Source organism: Ahaetulla prasina, chromosome 4 (genome assembly GCF_028640845.1).
Source record: "Ahaetulla prasina isolate Xishuangbanna chromosome 4, ASM2864084v1, whole genome shotgun sequence".
Lineage (NCBI taxonomy): Eukaryota > Metazoa > Chordata > Lepidosauria > Squamata > Colubridae > Ahaetulla > Ahaetulla prasina.
The window spans coordinates 136571753-136593461 of NC_080542.1; the positions used below are offsets into that span (position 1 = coordinate 136571753).

Genomic DNA, 21709 nt, shown 5'->3' on the forward strand with positions numbered 1-21709 from the left:
GTATCAGCATTTCATACAATTAGTTAAACCTAATAAAGAATATTAGTGTTACTATGCTAGTTGGAAAATAATAATAATGTTGACCAACATCTTAGCGTTTCTTACTACATAATCATGCACAACATTGCTTTTTGGCGAATGACATCTGTTTTATTCTTTTCCATTGTAATATAAATTATAATAGGTTGCAAATAAGACTTATTATCTTGTCTTCAGGCATGGTCATTTATCTTTTGCTTGCCAACACTGAATATCTACTTTTCTTTCATCTTTTGGTCTAAGTGTTTCCCAACCTGGCAACTTTCAGATGTGAAAACTTTCAACTCCCATAACTTCTCAGCTATCATAGTGCCAATGTTAATAATTCAGAGGACTGAAGTCCATGTCACTTGGAGTCATCCATGTTGGGAAACATTGCTTTGATCTAGCCTGTGCCTGCCTCTGTTAAATAGCAAACAAACAGATTTATCTTGTCTGATTCAGATTCAGATTTAGATCTAGAAATTTAACCTCTACAGGATCCCTATGCTCTCTGAGCTTGGTTGCTTTCTTGCAGACGTTTCAATACTGTGTTTTCCCGAAAATAAGACCCTGTCTTATATTTTTTTTGAACCCTGAAATAAGCGCTTGGCCTTATTTTTGAGGAGGTCTTATTATTTTGGGGCGTGTGGAGCAAGACGGGGTTCCTCTTGCCATCTTACCTGATTTTCAGCTCTGTCTACCTAACCCTAACCAGAGGAAATGGTGGGGACCAGCTGCACATGCATTTAAATATTTTTGGGGAGGGATTATTTTAGCGCATGTGCTCAAAAGCTCAGTTGGGCTTATTATCTGGGGAGGGCTTATTTTAGGGGAAACAGGGTAACATCCTGAATAGGATCAGCTATGTAAAGCATTTGACACCCTCATAAAATACCAATAAAAGATGATATTTGCAGCTCAAAGCAAAGCTGTCAGTCTTTGGTGCTCTCTGAGTTTTGTTGTTTCTTGCTGACATTTCATTACCCAACTAGGTAAAATTATTGGTTCTATTCAACCTCTGCTCAGTGTATCATTCTCTACCATTGACCTGAAGTTAGTGTTTAATGCAATTCTAACAGAAAGATTAGGGAGGCATTTTCCTTTGATTTCCTGTTACTTGGACAAATCATACTGCTCCATGAAAATTTTTATATGAATGTTAAATACAATACCAGTGGAATCCTTTTTGATCTTTATTCCCATCACACTGGAAGTTAAATAGAGTAGAACTCTTGACCCATTACTCATAAACTTCTATTTTAGTATTATTTACGCTCTGTCACATAACACCTTTCATGTGTTATTTACGCTCTATCACATAACACCAATTGACACCCTGACCTATCCCTACATTATTGTTGATGCCATTCTTTCTGTCCTATGTAGAATTTTAGCAAAGCCTCCAAGTCTAGCCCTTGAGTTACAGTCGGGGGTTTAATGATCTTCTGAAGCTAGGATGGATTTTTAAAAAACTACTTACAACCTGTTCTCAAAGTTATAACTGCCTCTGCAGACACATACATACACCTTGGCTCCGTCATGTCATTGCATTTTTTGGACACTAGGCAACTGGCTGCACCACTTTTCACATTGGAGAGTTATTGGTATTATTGTTTCCTCTGGAAACATTAATTTGCTCAGCAAGTTGAATGTTTTCTACTTATTTTTCCAGGATGTGTTGGGATCTGGGATAACATTACCTGCTGGCGTTCTGCAGAAATTGGAGAAACTGTAACAGTCCCTTGTCCGAAAATCTTCAGCAAATTTTTCAGCAAACAAGGTATTTAAAATGTCTTTCTGTAATTTGGACTGACATGTATCTTTGGTTTCTCTGTGTTTTAAATGCTGGAGAGAATGGTTATTTCATTAGGCGGCATTTAGATTGAAAGGAAAACGTATCTCACAGGTGCCTCTTTTAAGACCACCGTCTCAGCAAGTGGCATACACCTCTACTGTTGCAACTTCAGATACTGACTATATCAAGAAGTAGTCTTGAGCAAAGTTAAAGACAATGGAAAGTATTTTATGGCCTTGAAGTTTAATGAAAGGAAATTATTTGATCATCTCTTGGTTTTTGATAAGTTTTTTATTATGAAGATAGGAAGTAGGGGAAGTCTAGCAGAGTATTTGAAAGTCAAATTTATTTTCTTGCATGCTTTAAAAGAATTACAAGGAGGCCCTCTAACATGCCTCTTATTTTGGGATCAGATCTGTGCTTCCTTTTTGTACCTGTATCAGCCATCCCATCATTTCTTTAATTTAGGAATGGAGGATATATTTGCTAACATGGCTGGCTAGGGGACTCTGTGATTTGAAGTCCATATATCTGGAAACTGCCAAGGTTGAAAAGCACTCCCCTAACTGCCAAATGCAGGCACTGATAAACCTCCACTCCCATGTGGGGCCAGACGAGAAAGTTTGCCTTCCCTGTCCAGGCATGAAGAGCAAGAGGCAGAGAAAAGATCAATCAGGGTTTCAGGTGGCCATAGATTACCAATATATCTTTGTTGAGAACCATTGGATTGGAATTTGTTAAGTCATCTTTAGGAACAACTCTGATCGATGGAGGAGGCAAGTAGATTAGGCTGACACATGGGATTGTCCAAAAATCTTTTTTTTTAAATTTTGTCACAACAGTATATACAATCATCAACATAAAAATAACTCATCATGAGAGAAAAAGTATATATAAATAAAAGTATAAGTAAAAGTATGCATATAATATTTTAATGAAGAGAACAATAGGACAGGAACGGTAGGCACTTTTGTGCTCTTATAGTCCTCTTAGGAATGGGGTGAGGTCAATAGTAGACAGTTTTTGGTTGAAGATTTTGGGATTTTGAGTAGAGACTATGGAGTCAGGTAGTGAGTTCCAAGCGTTAACAACTCTGTTACAAAAGTCATATTTTCTGCAATCAAGTCTGAAGCGGTTGACATTAAGTTTGAATCTATTGTTTGCTCTTGTATTGTTGCGATTGAAGCTGAAGTAGTCTTTTACAGGAAGGATATTACAATAGATGATTCTGTGTGTTAAACACAGGTCTTGTCGGAGTCGGTGGAGTTCTAAGTTTTCTAAACCCAGAATTTCAAGCCTGGTGGTATAAGGTATTTTGTTGATTTCGGAGGAGCGAAGAACTCTTCTAGTAAAATATTTTTGGACGCATTCAATAGTATTAATGTCAGAGATGTGGTATGGGTTCCAGATGGATGAGCTGTATTCAAGAATAGGTCTGGCAAATGTTTTGTATGCTCTGGTTAGTAGTGTAGAGTTTTTGGAAAAGAAGCTACGTAAAATTAAGTTTACAACTCTTAGAGCTTTTTTTGCTATGTAGTTGCAGTGGGCTTTGGCATTTAGGTCATTTGATATAAAAACTCTTCCTCAACTTTAGTCCTTCTTCCATGTTTGGACGAGTCTTTTAAAAAATGCATTTTTACCATTCTTGTGTGTCAGACGTGCATTTATCTCTAAATAGTAATCCGTCACAGGAACTCAAGCCTTTTGAAACTCCTGCCACAGGTCATTCAAAATCACTTTAAATAATAATGTCGAGTAATGAGAGGCTTTTATGGAGACAATTTAATTTAAATTATTTTCCCATCCGGCACATTTATAGCCTCAGATTAGTTGTATCTAAAGCTACACATGTCTGCCAAATGATCTTTCAATGTTAAACGAATTTTTCTGGTCACCGAGTTTCCTTGAACAGTTGTCATATCCTTAATGACAGACACATCCTCAGAAAATGAAGAAGGAATCAAAGTCTGCCTGTGCAATAAACCAGACCCGATCATGACAAGCAGGAAAGCTTCGCATGGATGCGATAAGTAATGTAGTATCAAAGGGCTGAGAGTTGAGGAATGTGAGTTTGCAAAGAAAAACCTACTAGAGTGATCAATTTAGGAATCAATTTTGTTTCCAAATCAACTTACATCAAAACTGAATTATATCCATACAGTTCTGTTGAGTGCAAAGAAACATTTTTATATAAAGCTTTCCATTTTTTTCCAAAAAATGGCTTATTCCTAGTCTCAATATCTTGTTCTCTCCTGTGGTCAGCTGTTTTACATCCAACTCTGACAGTTGGACAGATTTCTTGGATTTTGACATTGTCTTGTCTGGTGAGTTATGCGTTGTAGGTTTGATTACCTAGCTTGGCTTTTTAATAAGCTACTCTTTTTTTTGCTGAATCTTGTGACGTGTTGATTATGTGGGAGAAACTTTAACCCACCCAACTATATGTCACTGGGCATTTATATATTTACTGCTCTTTATATATTTTTCTGAATAGAGGTACTGTAATTTACTTGAACCAAAGACCAGATTTTAACTGTTTGTGATATTTGCACACAAAAAATAGCAACAGGTGGAATAGAGATTTAATTTAACTTTGCTTAGATTTTTGTTGAATTAAATATTGTTCATAGCCTCAAATATTTCTTAATTCTGTATATCAAATTAGAATCACAATTCACTGGGAACTTCTGTAAAGGCTCTAGAGCAGGGGTCTCCAACCTTGGCAACTTTAAGCCTGGTGGACTTCAACTCCCAGAATCCTAGGGAATTCTGGGAGTTGAAGTCCACCAGGCTTAAAGTTGCCAAGGTTGGAGACCCCTGCTTTAGATGACACTCAAATCTATCAGAAACCTTATACTCTTTTAGGACAATAAATGAAATGTTAAATTTTGTATGATATATTTGAATACAAAGCAGATCAGTTTTCCCAAAGTATTGTTATTCCAATAGGAAGAACACTTGGAAATACAACACATTATCACTTAGCACGGGTCAGAGCTATGCTAATTGTCGATGCTAGTTAGGAGTTCTTAGAGTTGTAGTCTCAATTTATCTGGAATCTATAAGGTTAGAAAAGATTATGATGGACCCAGATTGTTGGGGGCAATATGTTGACTCTGTTAACACATTACTTACAGAGGGCTGTAAAGCACTGTGAAGCGGTATATAAGTCTAAGTGCTATTGCTAAGTGCTATTAAATCTATATATATAAAAGTGAAAACCACTCAGGCATTAATTACTAAATCTCCAGAATGGTAAGGCCTACAAACTTAAAATTTGCCACGTATGTTCCTCTTGGCTTCTAGGTGTTCACTAAGAAAGGATTTTTCGAAATGATCATCAGAGCATTAGTATTTTCTGTATTATGATTAACATACTCGGATGCTAAGGAGTTCTACTCCCCCTCCCCACCTCAAAAGAAATCTCTTCCAAATGCAAAACACAAGCAGAGGAGATGACTTTCAGTTTCACTTTCACTTTCACAGCAGCAAGCAGCTTTACTACAGAACAGTTGAGCTAAGCCACACCCAGCCACCTTCCTGTCTCCTTGCTCACACAGCAAATACTGTTTGAGTTTCCAAACATCCCTCAACTCTCTCACACACTGACAGGATACTAGCCAGATAGATACCGATGGATGCTGCAGTCTGGGACATTCTACTCCCCCTCCCCCTCTGTTCAAATTACCAGTTGCCTTATATTAACACATTCTGATGCTACGAAGTTACATTCTTATTCTACATTAAGTTTCAGGCTGTGTCAATTTATCAAGCCCGAGCACATAGTTTCGTAGCGAAGCACGGGCATCCAGCTAGTAATTAAATAAAAGTAGAAGATCTAAGAAATAATTTTAAGGCTAGACGTTTTGTTTATTTATTGGGGGTGGGAATATCTCATATTCATAAAATATATTGCAGTTCTCTTTGTTCATTTTCTTAGGAAATATCAGCAAAAACTGTACAAGTAAAGGATGGTCAGAGATGTTTCCACATTTTTTCATTGCTTGTGGATTGAAAGATATCGAAGACAACCCGGTAAGAAAAACTCATTGAAAAATACTAAAGAACCATCTTAATTTTTATGAGATCTGGTATTTTAATGACGAGAAACAAATACAAACATTAGCTTCTTTAGGGAGATGTTCTGTATTGTCTTTTCCTCCCAAGAAAAGTCAGTTTTGCAGGTTAGGGTATCAGATTTGGGTTGTAATTCCTTTGCTTCCAAATGATCTTAGCTTTATGGTAGTTAACATAGAGCTTTTACTGTTGTGGAATTGTTTTTCTCTAGAAGTGGTGCCTTGCCTTATTTTTATTTTTTTTACTGCAGGGCATATTTCACAATATTGGCCACTTGAAAATGTGTGAACTTCAACTCCCAGAATTCTCCAGCGTGCTGATTGGGGAATTCTGGAAATGGAAGTTCATACAACTTCAAGTGGCTAAGGCTGAGAAACACAGCTGTAGGGGATTCATTTCTCATTATAATTTTACCACTTCAGCTTGTAATCATATTCTTTGAAATGATCAGAACAGCTTCAAAAAAAGTTTCCAAAGGCCATCCGGGAGATATCTTCTTTTGTGAATATTTCAGATTATATGTGCTTTGTATCTGTAACTCTTTTGTTTAATAAATCTTGAGAAAGTGACATTCTGGCAAAAATGTCTGCATGCTTTCTCTCGTGAGTTTTGACAGCTATGGTAAGAAAATTATTTCTGGTTTTTCTCATCAAGATGTGTCTGTCCATGTGTGAATGTATGTCATGTGTGCATGTCTTGTATAAATATGGTGGCTGCCTGCAGGCTTGTTCAGAAGGATTTTTTTTTTTTTAAAATGATTGTTTCAGGAACTTTGTAAATTAAGGAATTTTTAGAAGGCTAAACAGTTTTAAGTTCTCATGGAAGTGGAATGAGATCATTCTTCCAGATGGTCTTTGTCATTCCATATGGCTGAATACCTCCTATTAACACGTTATGGTCCCAGTCCAAAATTCCTTCTCAAACAGCAGATCCTACAATTATTAGCCATTTGAGCCTTTGAGGTAATGAGCACAACAATGAGTTAACAGAATCTTCTAATCTCTTCTGCCCTCACTTTTGCTCTTGAGAACTAGGGAGGGCTCCTCCTGAGATATTTTATTTTACCATATGCCTTCAGACTCAAATTTTGTTTATCAGACCAATCTGGTCTATGGCATTTCCCCTTTTCTCCCAAGATCATTCCCACATACCATTATGGAATGAATGGAGCAAAAAAGAAATTCAGATGCTGAAGGACATTGGAGTTTGGCCAATGGCGCATCGGGAATTTTGACAGCATGTCAGAATACAGTTACCAAGGAAATGAAATTTTTGCTTGTTTACAAAATGGATGCCGTGGAAGCCAGAGCCAAGAACAAAGATCTGTTTATTAGAAGGGAACTTGATGAAGATAATCTCCTCTAATCCCTTAGGATAGAGTCTGTATCTCACCTTGCTTTTTGTTTTTTTTTTGGGCATGGGAACAAAGAATTTTTATTCTTTGTTCCGTAGAATGTCTACGGAATCCATGTAGAAATATAACAACCCTTAAGTTGAGTGTTTCTATTTTTAAACTACTACCGTAAACGAATTTTTAGAAATAACCAGGCCACTGTAGGAGTTCACCAGAGGCAAACAAGGTGCAATACCATACTGGTACAAACAAGGTTAAATACTATTTTTTTCTTGCATAGTTCTTCTTTAATCTCCGAGATTTTTAAATATCTTTCTGATAAAGGGGTATTAGAAACTCAAACGCTTGCATGCTGTTTTGTTCAATCTTCTTTCAGATCCTAACTATAATTGTTTGTATCCCAAAGGGCAATAGAAAATTACTTCCTTTTACAACTTTTTATAGCATCCTAGAAGTTAGGTTATGGCTGCCTCGTGTAGCTGAAAAGGAAAATATTTAAACAGAAGATATATCAACTATTCCCTAGTAGACTATTGACTGCTGAGAATAATATTTAAATGGAAAATATATCAACTATTCTATAATTAAATTTATTATAAGATAAATACTTTTTGGTAGTTCAGTAGAAGAATTCAGTTGTTTTACTTTTCCAGTAATTAGCATTTCTTCTTCAACCAATAACTTGCCTAAAAATACAATCTTACATTTATATTATGAGTGGATTAGAGAAACTCTGCTCTGTCTGACATGTTCACTCCTGGATGGAAAGAGAAATGAAAAAACAAGCAAATCAAAATTGTAGAGGCACTGCTTCTGGACATGTCATTCATTCATTCATTCATTCATTCATTCTTCATCCACTTTGATTTCTAGAGCTGCCTATTGCAACCAATGACTCTGAGCAACATACATCTAATTATCCTCCCTGGTTTATAGAAATGTATCTTGCTAAATACTATTTTAGTTATAATTCTTATTTGCTAAATATTCCCCGTTCATTAATTTTTTGAGAACTGACCTATAGTTTTGAATCATCAAGTATATAGCACATTACAAGGCATTCATGATTTATCTAACATATTCCTGTTATTTGGGACTAAAACTCTAAGAATTCTAAGCCACTATCTCCACTATCCACTATTTGGGAAGAACTGATCAGTTTCAGTAAACTTAGTGTGATGTAATCATTTGCTTTTTCTACTTAAGGCACCAGGTCAGTGGTAGGATTCAAATTTTTTTACTACCGGTTCTGTGGGTGTGGCTTGGTGGGCGTGGCATGGCTTGGTGGGTATGGCAGGGGAAGGATACTGTAAAATATCCATTCCCTCCCCACACTAGGAGAAGGTTACTGCAAAATCCCCATTTCCTCCCGATTAGCTGGGACTCGGGAGGCAGAGAATATATGGGGGCGGGGCCAGTCAGAATTTTTACTACCGGTTGTCCGAACTACTCAAAATTTCCACTACCGGTTCTCCAGAACTGGTCAGAACCTGCTGAAAGCCACCTCTGCACCAGGTTAGAAAGCAAGAAATCATAAATTCAAGTACTACCTTAGCCATGAGGGCCAGCTGGGTGGGCCAGTTACTCTCTCTCAACCCAACCCACCTCACAGGATGGTTGTTGTGGGGAAAACAGGAGGAGGAAGATGTGTGGGATATGTTTGCTTCCTTCTTTGTAAAAACAATAAAGATGAGATAAAAATAAGTAAATTTATTTATCCTCCCATATACTTTAATTTGTAAATTTGTACTGGCATTGTTCTTCATCAGCTTCTTTTAAATGAACTCTTACCCTAATAAACCTGTCAGGACTGCCCAAACAAGGATTTATCTTTATCTTATCTTTATCTAAATGCTAGGAATGGATGGTGAGATTTTAATTTAATGTCTAGGGGAGTATTTTTCTCCATAATTTAATATCAATTGGAAAAAAAATAATCTAATGAAATCATAAATATTTAAAAAATGAAATTCAGAATGACTATGATAGAATTTAGACTAAAGCTAAATCCAAGATATTTAGTACTTTTTGTTAAGTATTAGGCTTAGTACAATCAACTGCTTCTTTAACCAAAGAAATGAAAAATAAGGTCTGGATAGTTATATATACATCACCATTATGTAGGAATGGATGCTTTTAAGCATCCTTAAATATCCTTCCTACAGGGAAAAATGTGATACTTGTCATATAAATGAAATAATAAAATAATTGCTTAGTAACAAAGTATAACATGAGGAATTCAAACTTGCATATAATTTGCTATTCTAATGCTATTCTTCCAAGCAACCCCAAAAGCCATGTTATCTGTGCTCAGTTTTATCCGCACAATCTTACAAGGTAGGTTATCTAGAAAGACAACTACCTTTTTATTACTTAGGACAGTGATGGATAACCTTTTTGCCATTGCGTGCCAAAAGCGGGGGAGTGCAGTGGAGTTGCATACGTGTGTGCCCACACCATAGTTCAGTGCGCCCTATGTATGCGGTTGCGAACCCCCCACTCCCTCTGCTTTTAGCATGTGATGGCACGGTGGGACCAAAAGGCCTGTTTTTTGCTCTCCCCAGACTCCAGAAGGTTTCTAGGAGCCTAGGGAGGGCGAAAACAGCCTTCCCCACCCTCCCTGGAGGCCAGAAACAGCCCTTTTCCCAACATCCGGGTGGGCCCGGAAGGCTGAAAATCAGCTGGTTGGCACGCACATGCATGCTGGAGCTGAGCTAGGGCAACTCTCACGTGCCCACACATGTGGGCCATAGGTTCGCCATCACGGACTTAGGACTTTAAGTAATGCAGACTTAATGCATTTTTGTCATATAGTACTGTCTTACCAGCACCATGCAAACTGGCCATGATGCAAACTGGCCATGACCTTTCAATCTGATACTGGTACAAACTTTGTTTTGCAAAAAAAAAAAATACACCTGCTACTATAATGAGGATTGCATTAAGAAAACGTGTGTCAATCCTGTTATTTTTACTCTCCCAATATGCATTTCTTTTTTTTTTTTTATTCAAAAAGTTTTACAAAAAATTTTTCCCCCTTTCCCCCCCTCCTCTCCCCTCCCTTCACAACCCCTCCCCGACTTCCCGGAACGAGCACAAGGTATAGTTAAAATAAAACAAACATATGCTAAAAATTTTCATCCCAACTTAATTATACCCTACAATCATCAATTCCTAACTTCCCCAAAAGCAATCAAAATAATACATCATAATCATTCAAAACAGTCTGATAACTCTTAGTCTGATATCTACGTTGAATATAGTCAATCCATTTTTCCATTCCTTTAAGTATCTTTCTTGCGTATTGTCTTTCAAAAGGCTGATATCTTCGCCATCTCAGCCAAATTGGCAACTTTCAATATCCATTCTTCTATTGTTGGTACTTCTTTTTTCTTCCAATATTGTCCTATTAGTAATCTTGCTGCAGTTATTAGATTTAAAATCAATTTAGTCTCAATTACTGTACAATCCGTAATAATTCCCAACAAAAAAATTGCGGCAGGAACTTTATCTTCTTTTTCAAAACATTTTGTAAAATCCACCAAATTTTTATCCAAAAGGCCTTTATGTCCTTACAAGTCCACCAAATGTGAAAATATGTAGCGTCATCACAATTACATCTCCAACATTTTGCTTGCATATCTGGATACATACACGATAATTTTTAGGATCTAGATGCCATCTATAAAACATTTTATAAAAATTTTCCCTCAGATTCTGTGCCTGCGTGAATTTAACATTTCTAACCCAAATTTTTCCCAAGTTTCCAATAATATTGGCTCCTGAAAATTTTGTGCCCACTTTATCATACAGTCCTTTACCAAGTCCCTTTCAGAATCTATTTCAAGTAACACATTATACAATCTCTTTATATGCTCCTGAGACTGATTTCTAATTTGCTTTACCAAATTTCCCTCGTTCTGCTCTATACCAATTTTCTGATCTCCTTCCATCTAGCACGTAGTTGCTCATATTGAAACCAAGTATAATTTTTCCTTCCTCTCTTAATACTTGCAGAGATTTTAACTGTAAATTACCTCTTTCAGTATACAAAAGATCTTTATATGTAATCATTTCCTGATTCTGTTCTATGTTTATATTTTCTATTGTATGTCTAGGACTTGCCCATATAGGAACCTTATAATTTAGTTTATAAGAGTATTTTTCCAAACACGCAGAAGGGCATTTCTTAGCACATGATTTTTAAAGGCCTTATCCACTTTTTGTCATAAATTAAATATGCATGCCATCCATATAGCAAATCATAACCTTCTATATTCAAAATTCTGTCCTCTGTTAAATTAAACCAATCACTTATTGCAGAGAGAGCAGCTGCTTCATAATATAATTTAAAATTAGGCATTTTAAACCTCCCTTTCCGAGAATCTTGAATTATTTTCATTTTAACCCTAGCTTTTTACCTTCCCATATAAATTTGTTAATTCCTTCTGCCATTCCTCAAGATTCTTATCTTTCTTAATTATTGGTATCATCTGAAAGAGGAATAAAAATCTAGGTAAAACATTCATTTTAATAGCAGCAATTCTCCCAGCAAAGATAATTGCAATTTTTCCAAACAATCAACTCCTTCTGAACTTTTGCCATAAAACCTCATAGTTATTCTTATACAATTTCACATTTGACGATGTAATATAAACCCTAAGTACTTAACCTTCTTTACAATTTCAAATCCTGTTATTTCCTCTAGTTTTTCTTTCTGTTGTCTGGCCATATTTTTATTATCACTTTTGTCTTTTCTGATTTACCTTAAACCCTGAGACATTCCCATATTGATCAATTATTTCCAACAAAGATTTACTAGAATTTATAGGGTTTGTTAAAGTAAACACCAGGTCATCTGCAAAAGCTCTTAACTTATATTCATGTAGTCTAACTCTAATTCCCTCTATCTCCTTTACTTCTCGTATTTTATCCAATAATGGTTCTAGAGCTAAAATAAACAATAATGGTGATAAAGGACATCCCTGTCTTGTTCCTTTCGCAATCTTAAAAGGTTCTGTTAAGCTACCATTGATTATAATCTGTGCTGTTTGCTCTCCATAAATTGCCCTAATTATTCTATGCATTTCTTGTGTTGTGATGGAAGTTTTTCATTTTGTTGTCTAAATCATTTTTCCATGAAACAGTTTTCTAGTTATCCAAGTCAAAAATAGCAAGTCTTTTCTGTGTGGAAAAAGCATTAAATGAGAGGTACAATTAATTATGGCATTGCAAAATGTATACGTTGTGAGTAGTTAGGAATAGTAACGCAGACTAAACATGAATATACTCAAAGTTCTTAGTACCACCACGTTTACTTTACTTCTTAAACAAATACCTCTCTGCCAGGAAGGAGGAAGAGAGAGAGACAGAGTACATGATAAGCCTTATTTTAGAATTCTTCTGAGTTACATGGAATCTTAATTTTTTTTTAATAGAAATATAGTATTAGCTGAGAATTGTCCAGTTATTTCAAATATCAGTTTAATCGATCCTTATAGCTCTTACGATTAGAGCAGTTTTTCACAGAAACATTCGCCAACTTTTGAACCTCTAATCCATCAGAGACATTACTATAATGAGTGTTATGATATTTCATTTTTTGCAAGAATGACCAGAATCAACTTATGATTCCTTTGGATGACTAATAAAAGACTGGAGAAATTGGCTGTGCCCTACATATTTTTGCCTAATGCGTTAGTTCCTGGTAAGGAAAGAAAGTTCACCTGGAAAGCTGTAGTGGCTGAGCAAGGTCATCATAATGATCTGAAGGCATCATGAAGTGCAGGGGTGTCAAACTCAAGGCCCGGCAGCTGGACCTGGCCCATGGGGAGCTTAGATCTGGTCCACAGGGCCAGCCTAGAAACAATGAAGGACCGGCTCGTGGTGCCTCAACCGGCAAAAACGGTGCTCAGGAGGGCCACATGCATCTACCAGCAGAAACGGAGCTCTGTTTTTGCTGGCAGAGGGTTGCAAGAGACCATCACAGTCGAAAATGGAGCTTGGGAGCCCGTTTTCACTGGCAGAGCGCTCAGGCCATCACAGGTGCCCCCGACATGAGTGATGTGCCACCCCAGCCATACCCACCCTGCCCCCCCCAGGTCAAACACAATACTGATGTGGCCCTCAATGAAATCAATAGAATCAGTCAATAGAATAGAATAGAATAGAATAGAATAGAATAGAATAGAACAGAACAGAACAGAACAGAACAGAACAGAACAGAACAGAACAGAACAGAACAGAATTCTTTATTGGCCAAGTGGGATTGGATAGACAGGGAATCTGTCTTGGGTCATATGCTCTCAGTGTACATAAAAGAAAAGATACATTCATCAAGAATCACACTTAATGAACACTTAATGATAATCATAGGGAAAAAATAAGCAATCAAATCGTATTAGGAAACAGTCAATATAAATCTTAAGGATACAACAGCAAGGTTACAGTCATATAGCCATAAGTGGGAGGAGATGGGTGATAGGAATGATGAGAAGATTAATAGTAATGCAGACTTACTAGTTTGACAGTGTTGAGGGAATTAGTTGTTTAGCAGAGTGATGGCGTTCGGGGAAAAACTGTTTTTGTGTCTAGTTGTTCTGGTGTGCAGTGCTCTATAGCATTGTTTTGAGGGTAGGAATTGAAACAATTTATGTCCAGCATGCGAGGGGGTCTGTAAATATTTTCACAGCCCTCTTTTTGACTCGTGCAGTATCCAGGTCCTCAATGCAAGGCAGGTTGGTAGTGAATGTTTTTTCTGCAGTTCTAATTATCCTCTGAAGTCTGTGTCTGTTTTGTTGGGTTGCAGAACCAAACCAGACAGTTATAGAGGTGCAGATGACAGACTCAATAACTCCTCTGTAGAACTGGATCAGCAGCTCCTTGGGCAGTTTGAGCTTCCTGAGTTGGTGCAGAAAGAACATTCTTTGTTGTGTTTTTTTGATGATGTTTTTGTTGTTAGCTGTCCATTTTATGTCTTGAGATATGGTAAAACCTAGAAATTTGACGGTCTCTACTATTGATATGGTGTTGTCTAGTATTGTAAGAGGTGGTAGTACGGGAGGGTTTCTCCTAAAGTCCACCACCATTTCTACGGTTTTGAGTGTGTTCAGTTACAGATTGTTCTGGTTGCTGAAACAGTTAAAGGAAAAGCTATACTTGATCTACCAATCAAATATTGATACCAATAGAAAGTTCAGTTATTTTGTGAAAAATTATTTGAGTTGTGATCCCTTTGTTCTATCTTCATTCTTTTGTGCATCCATGTGTTGCTGGCTTAAGATTTAAAGTCATTATTATTTTCTTTATTATTATTTTCTTTTGTTTCCTTTTTCCATCTTTTATCCCTGTCTAGCTCCTTACCATTCAAGATTTGAATTTGAATTCTTGCTGAATTGGCCTCGTTATTCTGAAAGGATTTAGCACCAGTTTATTCAGTTGATCTACAGAACTTTTACCTGCTCCAAGAAATTCAATCCTAGCGAACATTAAGAAAGACTCAGGGGCATTTAAATTTCATTAAATTAGACCAAATCATTACATTCCAGATGTGCCTCTCATTACACATGCCAATACATAGGAGCAACAAAGAGCTATGGAGCTGGAGAAGACATTGGTCTTAGTTCAACACAATAAAAACAAAGCTGCTCAACTCCTATGGAGCTTTTCAACCTGCAAAAAAGTTTTGTTAGTAGATATTCTGAGCAGCCAAACTGGAGGAAAAGTGTGCCATGTCAGCATAGGGACAAAGAGTGCTGTATTCTAGGAAGAACAGTATCAAAGTTGAAAAATCCTCAGCTAAGAAATATAGTGACAGTAGAATAACAGAGTTGGAAGGGACCTTGGAGGTCTTCTAGTCCAACCCCCTGCTTAGGCAGGAACCCTACTTCACTTCAGACAAATGGTTATCCAACGTCATCTTATATCCAACTTCCATGTTGGAGCATTCACAACTTCCGGAGGCAAGTTGTTCCACTGATTAATTGTTCTAATTGTTCTCAGTAAATTTCTCCTTAGTTCTAAGTTGCTTCTCTCCTTGATTAGTTTCCACCCATTGCTTCTTGTTCTACCCTCAGGTGCTTTGGAGAATAGCTTGACTCCCTCTTCTTTGTGGCAGCCCCTGAGATATTGGAACACTGTTATCATGTCTCCCTAGTCCTTCTTTTCATTAAACTAGGCATACCGAGTTCCAACAACTGTTCTTTATATGTTTTAGCCTCCAGTCCCCTAATCATCTTTGTTGTTCTTCTTTTCACTCTTTCTAGAGTCTCCATATCTTTTTTACATCGCGGCAACCAAAACTGGATGCAGTATTCCAAGTGTGGCCTTACTAAGCCATAATAAAGTGATATTAACATTTCACATGATCTTGATTCTATCCCTCTGTGTATGCAGCCTAGAACTGTGTTGGCTTTTTTGGCAGCTGCTGCACACTGCTGGCTCATATTTAAATGGTAGTCCACTAGGACAACCTATATTCAATCATTAATTAATTTGAGGGTTTAGCTGCACTTTACTTTCCCACAAACTATCACCCTCCAGAGATGCTGAAGTTGAATTTCCAACCTGTATGTTCAGTAGAATCTATTCCATATGATGGATTAACTGTTATTGGATAATTTCAGAAGTTGCTTTAGGCAAATGGATGAAATCTATATAGAAGCTTTCAGAGGTATTGCAAGAAACACAACCAGAAGAGTGGTGTTGCCTGTAAGCTTTGTTTTTGAACTTTCTAAAAGAGCATTTGATGACCAATTGAGGAGGCAGTAAAAGTGATAAGCACATCAAGATAGATCAATAAAATTTAACTGCTCCTTCTTAGGGACAGAATTTCCACCCAGCAAATTTTATGACTTTTGATTTAAATTCTCTAGGATATTCATCAGATTGTAGGAATGAATGGAGATGATATTCTCATTTTTTTCAAGATGGTTGACATGTCCCTTCTAAAAAAATTTTAAAACAAGCTTCACAGTGGCCAATTTTAGAAATGCTGTATTTTTGGAGAGCAGAGGGCATACTTCTAATATTTGCCCTGACCATATAATACAGTCATAGCACAACATTGCAGAAAAAATGTTGAGACTTTGCGGAAAAGTGCACAGAAGAGCAATTCAAATTATTAAAGGCAAAAACATATGAAGAATGGTTGCAGGAACTGGGTATGGCTAGACCAGAGAAAAGAAGGACTAAGGGTGACATGATAGTAACATTCCAGTATTTGAGGGGCTGCCACAAAGAAGAGGGGGTCAACGTATTTTCCAAAGCACCGAAAGAAAAGATAAGAAGCAATGGGTGGAAACTAATCAAGGAGAGAAGCAACCTGAAATTAAGAAGAAACTTCCTAATAGTGAGAACAATTATCCAGTGGAACAGCTTGCCTTCAGAAGTTGTGGGTGCTTCATCCCTGGAGGATTTAAAAAAAAGACTGGATGGTATAGGGCAGTGATGGCTAACCTTGTTGGCACCAAGAGCCCAAAATGTGCATATGCACCAGTGGTGAGTTTCAGAATTTTTTACTACCAGTTCTGTGGGCGTGGCATGGGTTGGTGGACGTGGCAGGGGAAGGATACTGTAAAAATCTCCATTCCTTCCCCACTCCAGGGGAAGGTTACTGCAAAATCCCCATTTCCTCCCGATCAGCTGGGACTTGGGAGGCAGAGACTAGATGGGGCGGGGCCAGTCAGAAGTTTTACTACCAGTTCTCCAAACTATTCAAAATTTCTGCTACCGGTTCTCCAGAACTGGTCAGAACCTGGTGAAATCCACCTCTGATGTGCACGTGAATCCCCAAAATGCAATGCACGCTCATCCCCTGTGCATGCGCCCCAGCCTAGTGCATACGCCCTGACCCACATAAATGCATATACATCCCTGCGCATGCACCCTGCCCAGTGCATGCACTGTGCATCCCCCATGCATGCACTTATGCCCCATGCATGCGTTCTGGGGCCCCTGCATGCCCCACCCCATGCATGTCAGAGACCTGAAGACCAGCTGGCTTCTGCGCATGCACAGCAGAGCTGAACTGGGGCAACGGCTCACATGCGCACAGAGAGGCCTCTGTGTGCCACCTCTGGCATGCATGCCATAGATTCATCACCATTGGCATAGGGTCTCCTGCTTGAGCAGGGGTCTGGACTCCAAGGTCCCTTCCAGCTCTATTCTGATTAAATACCATGCCAACAATATTAGGAAAAGGACATTCTCCCTTATTAAAATTTTGCTGTTAGTGTAAGGACTCCTGTGTATCTGTTTTATTAAAAATTTTCACCATTTTAGGAACATGAGATAAACCTCTGTCTGTATCTGTCTTGGATTATGCTATGGAGCATCAAGAGAGCTACTGCAGTGAAACTCCTAAATTTGCTCCTGGCAGGATGTGTGGCATAATTCTTTTTTAATCTCTTAAACATAAAAAGGGGATATATGTGGCCTAATCCTACTTTTCAATATTTTCAATATGTCCTGCAATTTAATTTAAATGGCAATTATGTCAAGAGTGTGAATGAAATCAAAATGTCAAATGTCATGTTACTTGTTCCAGGGAGAGAGAAATGCTACATTTGACAATTCTAAGGCTTTATGGACCTGAAAGCAATAAATTAACACTCTTTTCCTCATTTTAAGCAGAAGTGAGAAGTATACTTGAAAAGTGGGGAAAAAAAGTCCCATCAGGCAAAACTTGAGCACGTTAAATTTTAGCATAGTAAAGCCAATAATCATAATGGAAGCTCTTTTATGTTTCTGTATATTTTTAAAGTAAGAAAATGTTCTTGATTTGAAGTAAATGTATCTTGATTTGAAATAATGTATCTATACAATTGAAAAATAGTTTTTCAAACAATAAGCATCAACCATTATATAAGCAGAAAGAGCATTTTACCAGAATTATTATAGTACCATTTTAGAATATTGGCAAAAAGGTTACCTTTTTAAAGAACTTCCTTAAATTTCTGAGGCTACAGTTTCCAAAGATCTGGTAAGTTACTCTTCCAAATGTTGTAGAAAAAAAAACACACACAACAACAAAAATACCCTTCAGAGTGTCTTGTTTCACACAGCACTTAACTCCATAAAGTGGTTTGATTAATTTTGAGTTATAGTATTGCATGAAGTCATTTATTGTGGTTTCTATATCAGATTTATGGCTTACTTGTGAAAAACTAATAAAGTGCAATTTATATATTAAATCTAACTTAAGCAATGATTTCATGCAATACATAAACAGAGATTGACAATATGGCTAGTGGTGCTGGTATTTCTCAAATATGGCAACTTTAAGATGTTTGGACTTCAACTTCCAGAATTATCTAGCCAGACTTCAGTTCCCAGAATTCCTGAGCCAGACTTATTACATATTGCCAGTGGAATTCTGGGAGCTGAAATTTACACAAGGTTGCCAAGTTTAAGAAACACTGAGCTAGAATATCGCATATCTATTTATATGTCCATTGCTTGTAAGTAATTTGCTTATTTCTTTTTCCTTGAAATTGCTTAAAATTTCTTTTTCTCTAGCCTGTATTTCTTTTGTCACCAGGACCACATAGAACATTTCTAAAATATCATAAATGAATGAGAACCCTGACTTTGATACTAGGGAATTTTCAAATCTACATATGGAACAACTTAAATGTAGTGTGTAGCTCCCTCTGTTTAATGCAAATATTTCATGCCTTATTATCACCACTTTTTCTTCCTCTGTACTGTTGGGAGCAGAAGATGTGATACATGGTAGGAAAAACTCAAGGGATAGTATCACAATATAGTTTTGAGTTATCCATCACATCATATTGTGAGAGAGAGGGGGAGGAAAAAGACACGGATCTCCCTTCAGTGATAACTTGTATGTAATTTTGTCGTGTGTTGTGAAAACAAGGGAAAGATAGCTTACATTTGGTCAGTGATAGGGATTTATCTTCTCTTATCAGGGTTATTCTGATGTCAGTAGAAAGAAATAGGAGGGTGTTCGTTTTCTTTTACTTTTCACTTTTGCTGATCAGTTTCACACCTTGAGCAGAATTCTATGAGGCCAAGAAGAAATTACCTAAGCTGACTGCAGGTTGGTACAGTATATTAAACACACTGCTGAGTAAGTGTTGGCAGGATATTTTCCTGAAGTGTTGGCAGAAATCTTAAACCTACATTATGTCTCTATTTTTAAGAATCTTATTTTCCTTTGGAATTACAACAGATAATTGTTGCAATTGCTACAAGCCTATGACTATCATTAAGTGTTATATCATTAAATGTTAAATTTGTACCCTATGACTATCACTAAGTGTCGTAAGTGTTGTACCTTGATGAAGGTATCTTTTCTTTTTTTTATTAAAAAGTTTTACCACAATTTTAACAAGTAATTACCCTCCTCCTCCCTCCCCCCCACCCTCCCACCCTTCACCCAATCCCCCTCCCCCGCCGGACTTCCCAGAGCAAATACAGGATATAGCATTTACCAGTCATAAGCTAAAATACACTAATTATTCATAAACTCCCATCCCTCCCCTAGAACCATAACTTCCTTATTTCATATAAAAGAAGAAAAAAGAAAAAAGTATACTGTATACAAATACAATTATTACTTTCTGCTCATTCATATGCTATTTGATACTGTTTAGTCTGATATTTGTTTTGAATATATTCTATCCATCTTTTTCATTCCACTATATATCTTTCTTGTGAATAGTCTTTCAGGTATGCTGAAATTTTTGCCATTTCTGCTAAGTTTGTTACTTTTAGTGTCCACTCTTCAATAGTAGGCAGATGTTCCTTCTTCCAGTATTGTGCCATCAGTAGTCTGGCTGCTGATATTAAGTTTAAAATAATTTAGTCTCTATTGATGTACAGTCCGTAGTTATACCCAATAAAAACAATTGCGGGGTAAATTTTATCTTCTTCTTCAAAATATTTTACATAATCCACCAAATTTTAATCCAAAATGCTTTGATTTTTTTACAAGACCACCATATATGATAATAAGTTGCATCATCACAATCACATCTCCAACATTTAGCTTGCAAATTCGGATACATACACACCAATTTTTTTGGATCTAGGTGCCATCTATAAAACATTTTATAAAAATTTTCTCTCAAGGTTTGAGCTTGCGTAAATTTAACATTTCTAACCCATATTGTTTCCCATGTTTCCACCATTATAGGTTGTTGAATATTTTGTGCCCATTTATCATACAGTCCTTAACTATTTCTGTTTCTGAATCTATTTCTATCAACTCATTATATAACCTTTTAATATGCAATTGGCTTTGATCTCTAATTTGCTTTACCAGATTTTCCTCATATTGCATAATACCAATTTTTTGGTCTTCTCTCCATCTACCCTCCTGCATAAAGAGGAGCTCTTTATAGGTAACCACAAGGTATCTTTTCTTTTATGTGCATGGAGAGCCTATGCACCAAGACAAATTCCTTGTGTGTCCAATCATTCTTGGCCAATAAAAAATTGTATTCTATTCTATTCTAATTAATCAATGTTCTTCTAATCATGCTATTGGAATCAATTTATTTTAGAGGTACATGTTTCCATGTGAGTGTCTGCAAAGAAGAATCCTCGAGATGTGACTGTAATGGAGCCTTCCCATTACAGAAAAAAATATCGTATTGGTCATGTGACTGATCTAATTTTACAACCTTTTTTTTTTTTTGGCAGCAGTCATTAAGGGATCCAATGGTTCACTACCGGTTCGGCTTTGCTGAAAACCAGAAGTACCAATTTTTGGTAAAACCATTATAAAATACGGTCACATGAAACGCTGCAAACTACTGTATATGCAGCCATGTTGCCCAGCAACTGAAGTTCAGTCATGTGACCACAGATGGAGCCTGACTATTGGAACTTCGAATCTGGGTCCTAAGTCCCCCTTTTCAGGTGGCTCATAACTTTGCACGGTTTCTAAGCAACTGGTCATAGGTTCAGGACTTTTTGTACAGAAATGTGAAAAAGAATAGATAGATCACGCACCAAACCAGAATTTCCTTTTCTTCTAATCTGCTACAAGTAAACACTTCTTCCCTAGCAAGGTGATCTCTAGAATCACAAGGTTTAGAATCACTGCAGCTTTCAGCATTCTCAAGCATTGAAGAGCTGTGTTGGTTGGGAATCCTGCAAATGGTGAGCCAGACACATTTGGAGGCCGTCAGAAGGGGAGTTAATCTAGTACAATTTTGCATGATCCTCTGCCATGGTGAACTTTTTTCCTTTCCCTTGTTGAACTCTTAAGTGCACTGCTTTGCTTTCTCTCTTTCCTTTTTATCCTGTGATTATTCATGGATGAACAAAATTTGAGGACCAAGGCTGAAACAAAGCGTCATAATCTTCTCAGAAACAAACAAACAAAAAAAAGATCCTGATGATGCTGCAACTGATATGCCAAGTCAGTTAATATTGACAACTGACATGTCCCAAGACGGATACACCAAGACTGTTTACCTTACTTTTTGGTT

At 37.0% G+C, this 21709-nt stretch overlaps 1 protein-coding gene across 4 annotated transcripts in view; it reads left to right on the forward strand.

Moving 5' to 3' along the window:
• The window catches only part of VIPR2 (vasoactive intestinal peptide receptor 2), a 224647-nt gene that overhangs the window by 174489 nt on the left and 28449 nt on the right, over window positions 1-21709 (forward strand). For all 4 annotated transcript variants that reach the window (XM_058179768.1, XM_058179771.1, XM_058179769.1 and 1 more), the window contains 2 exons: window positions 1694-1801; window positions 5757-5851. In XM_058179768.1, the coding sequence (XP_058035751.1) occupies window positions 1694-1801; window positions 5757-5851 (203 nt within the window). The remainder of the gene's footprint in view (window positions 1-1693; window positions 1802-5756; window positions 5852-21709) is intronic.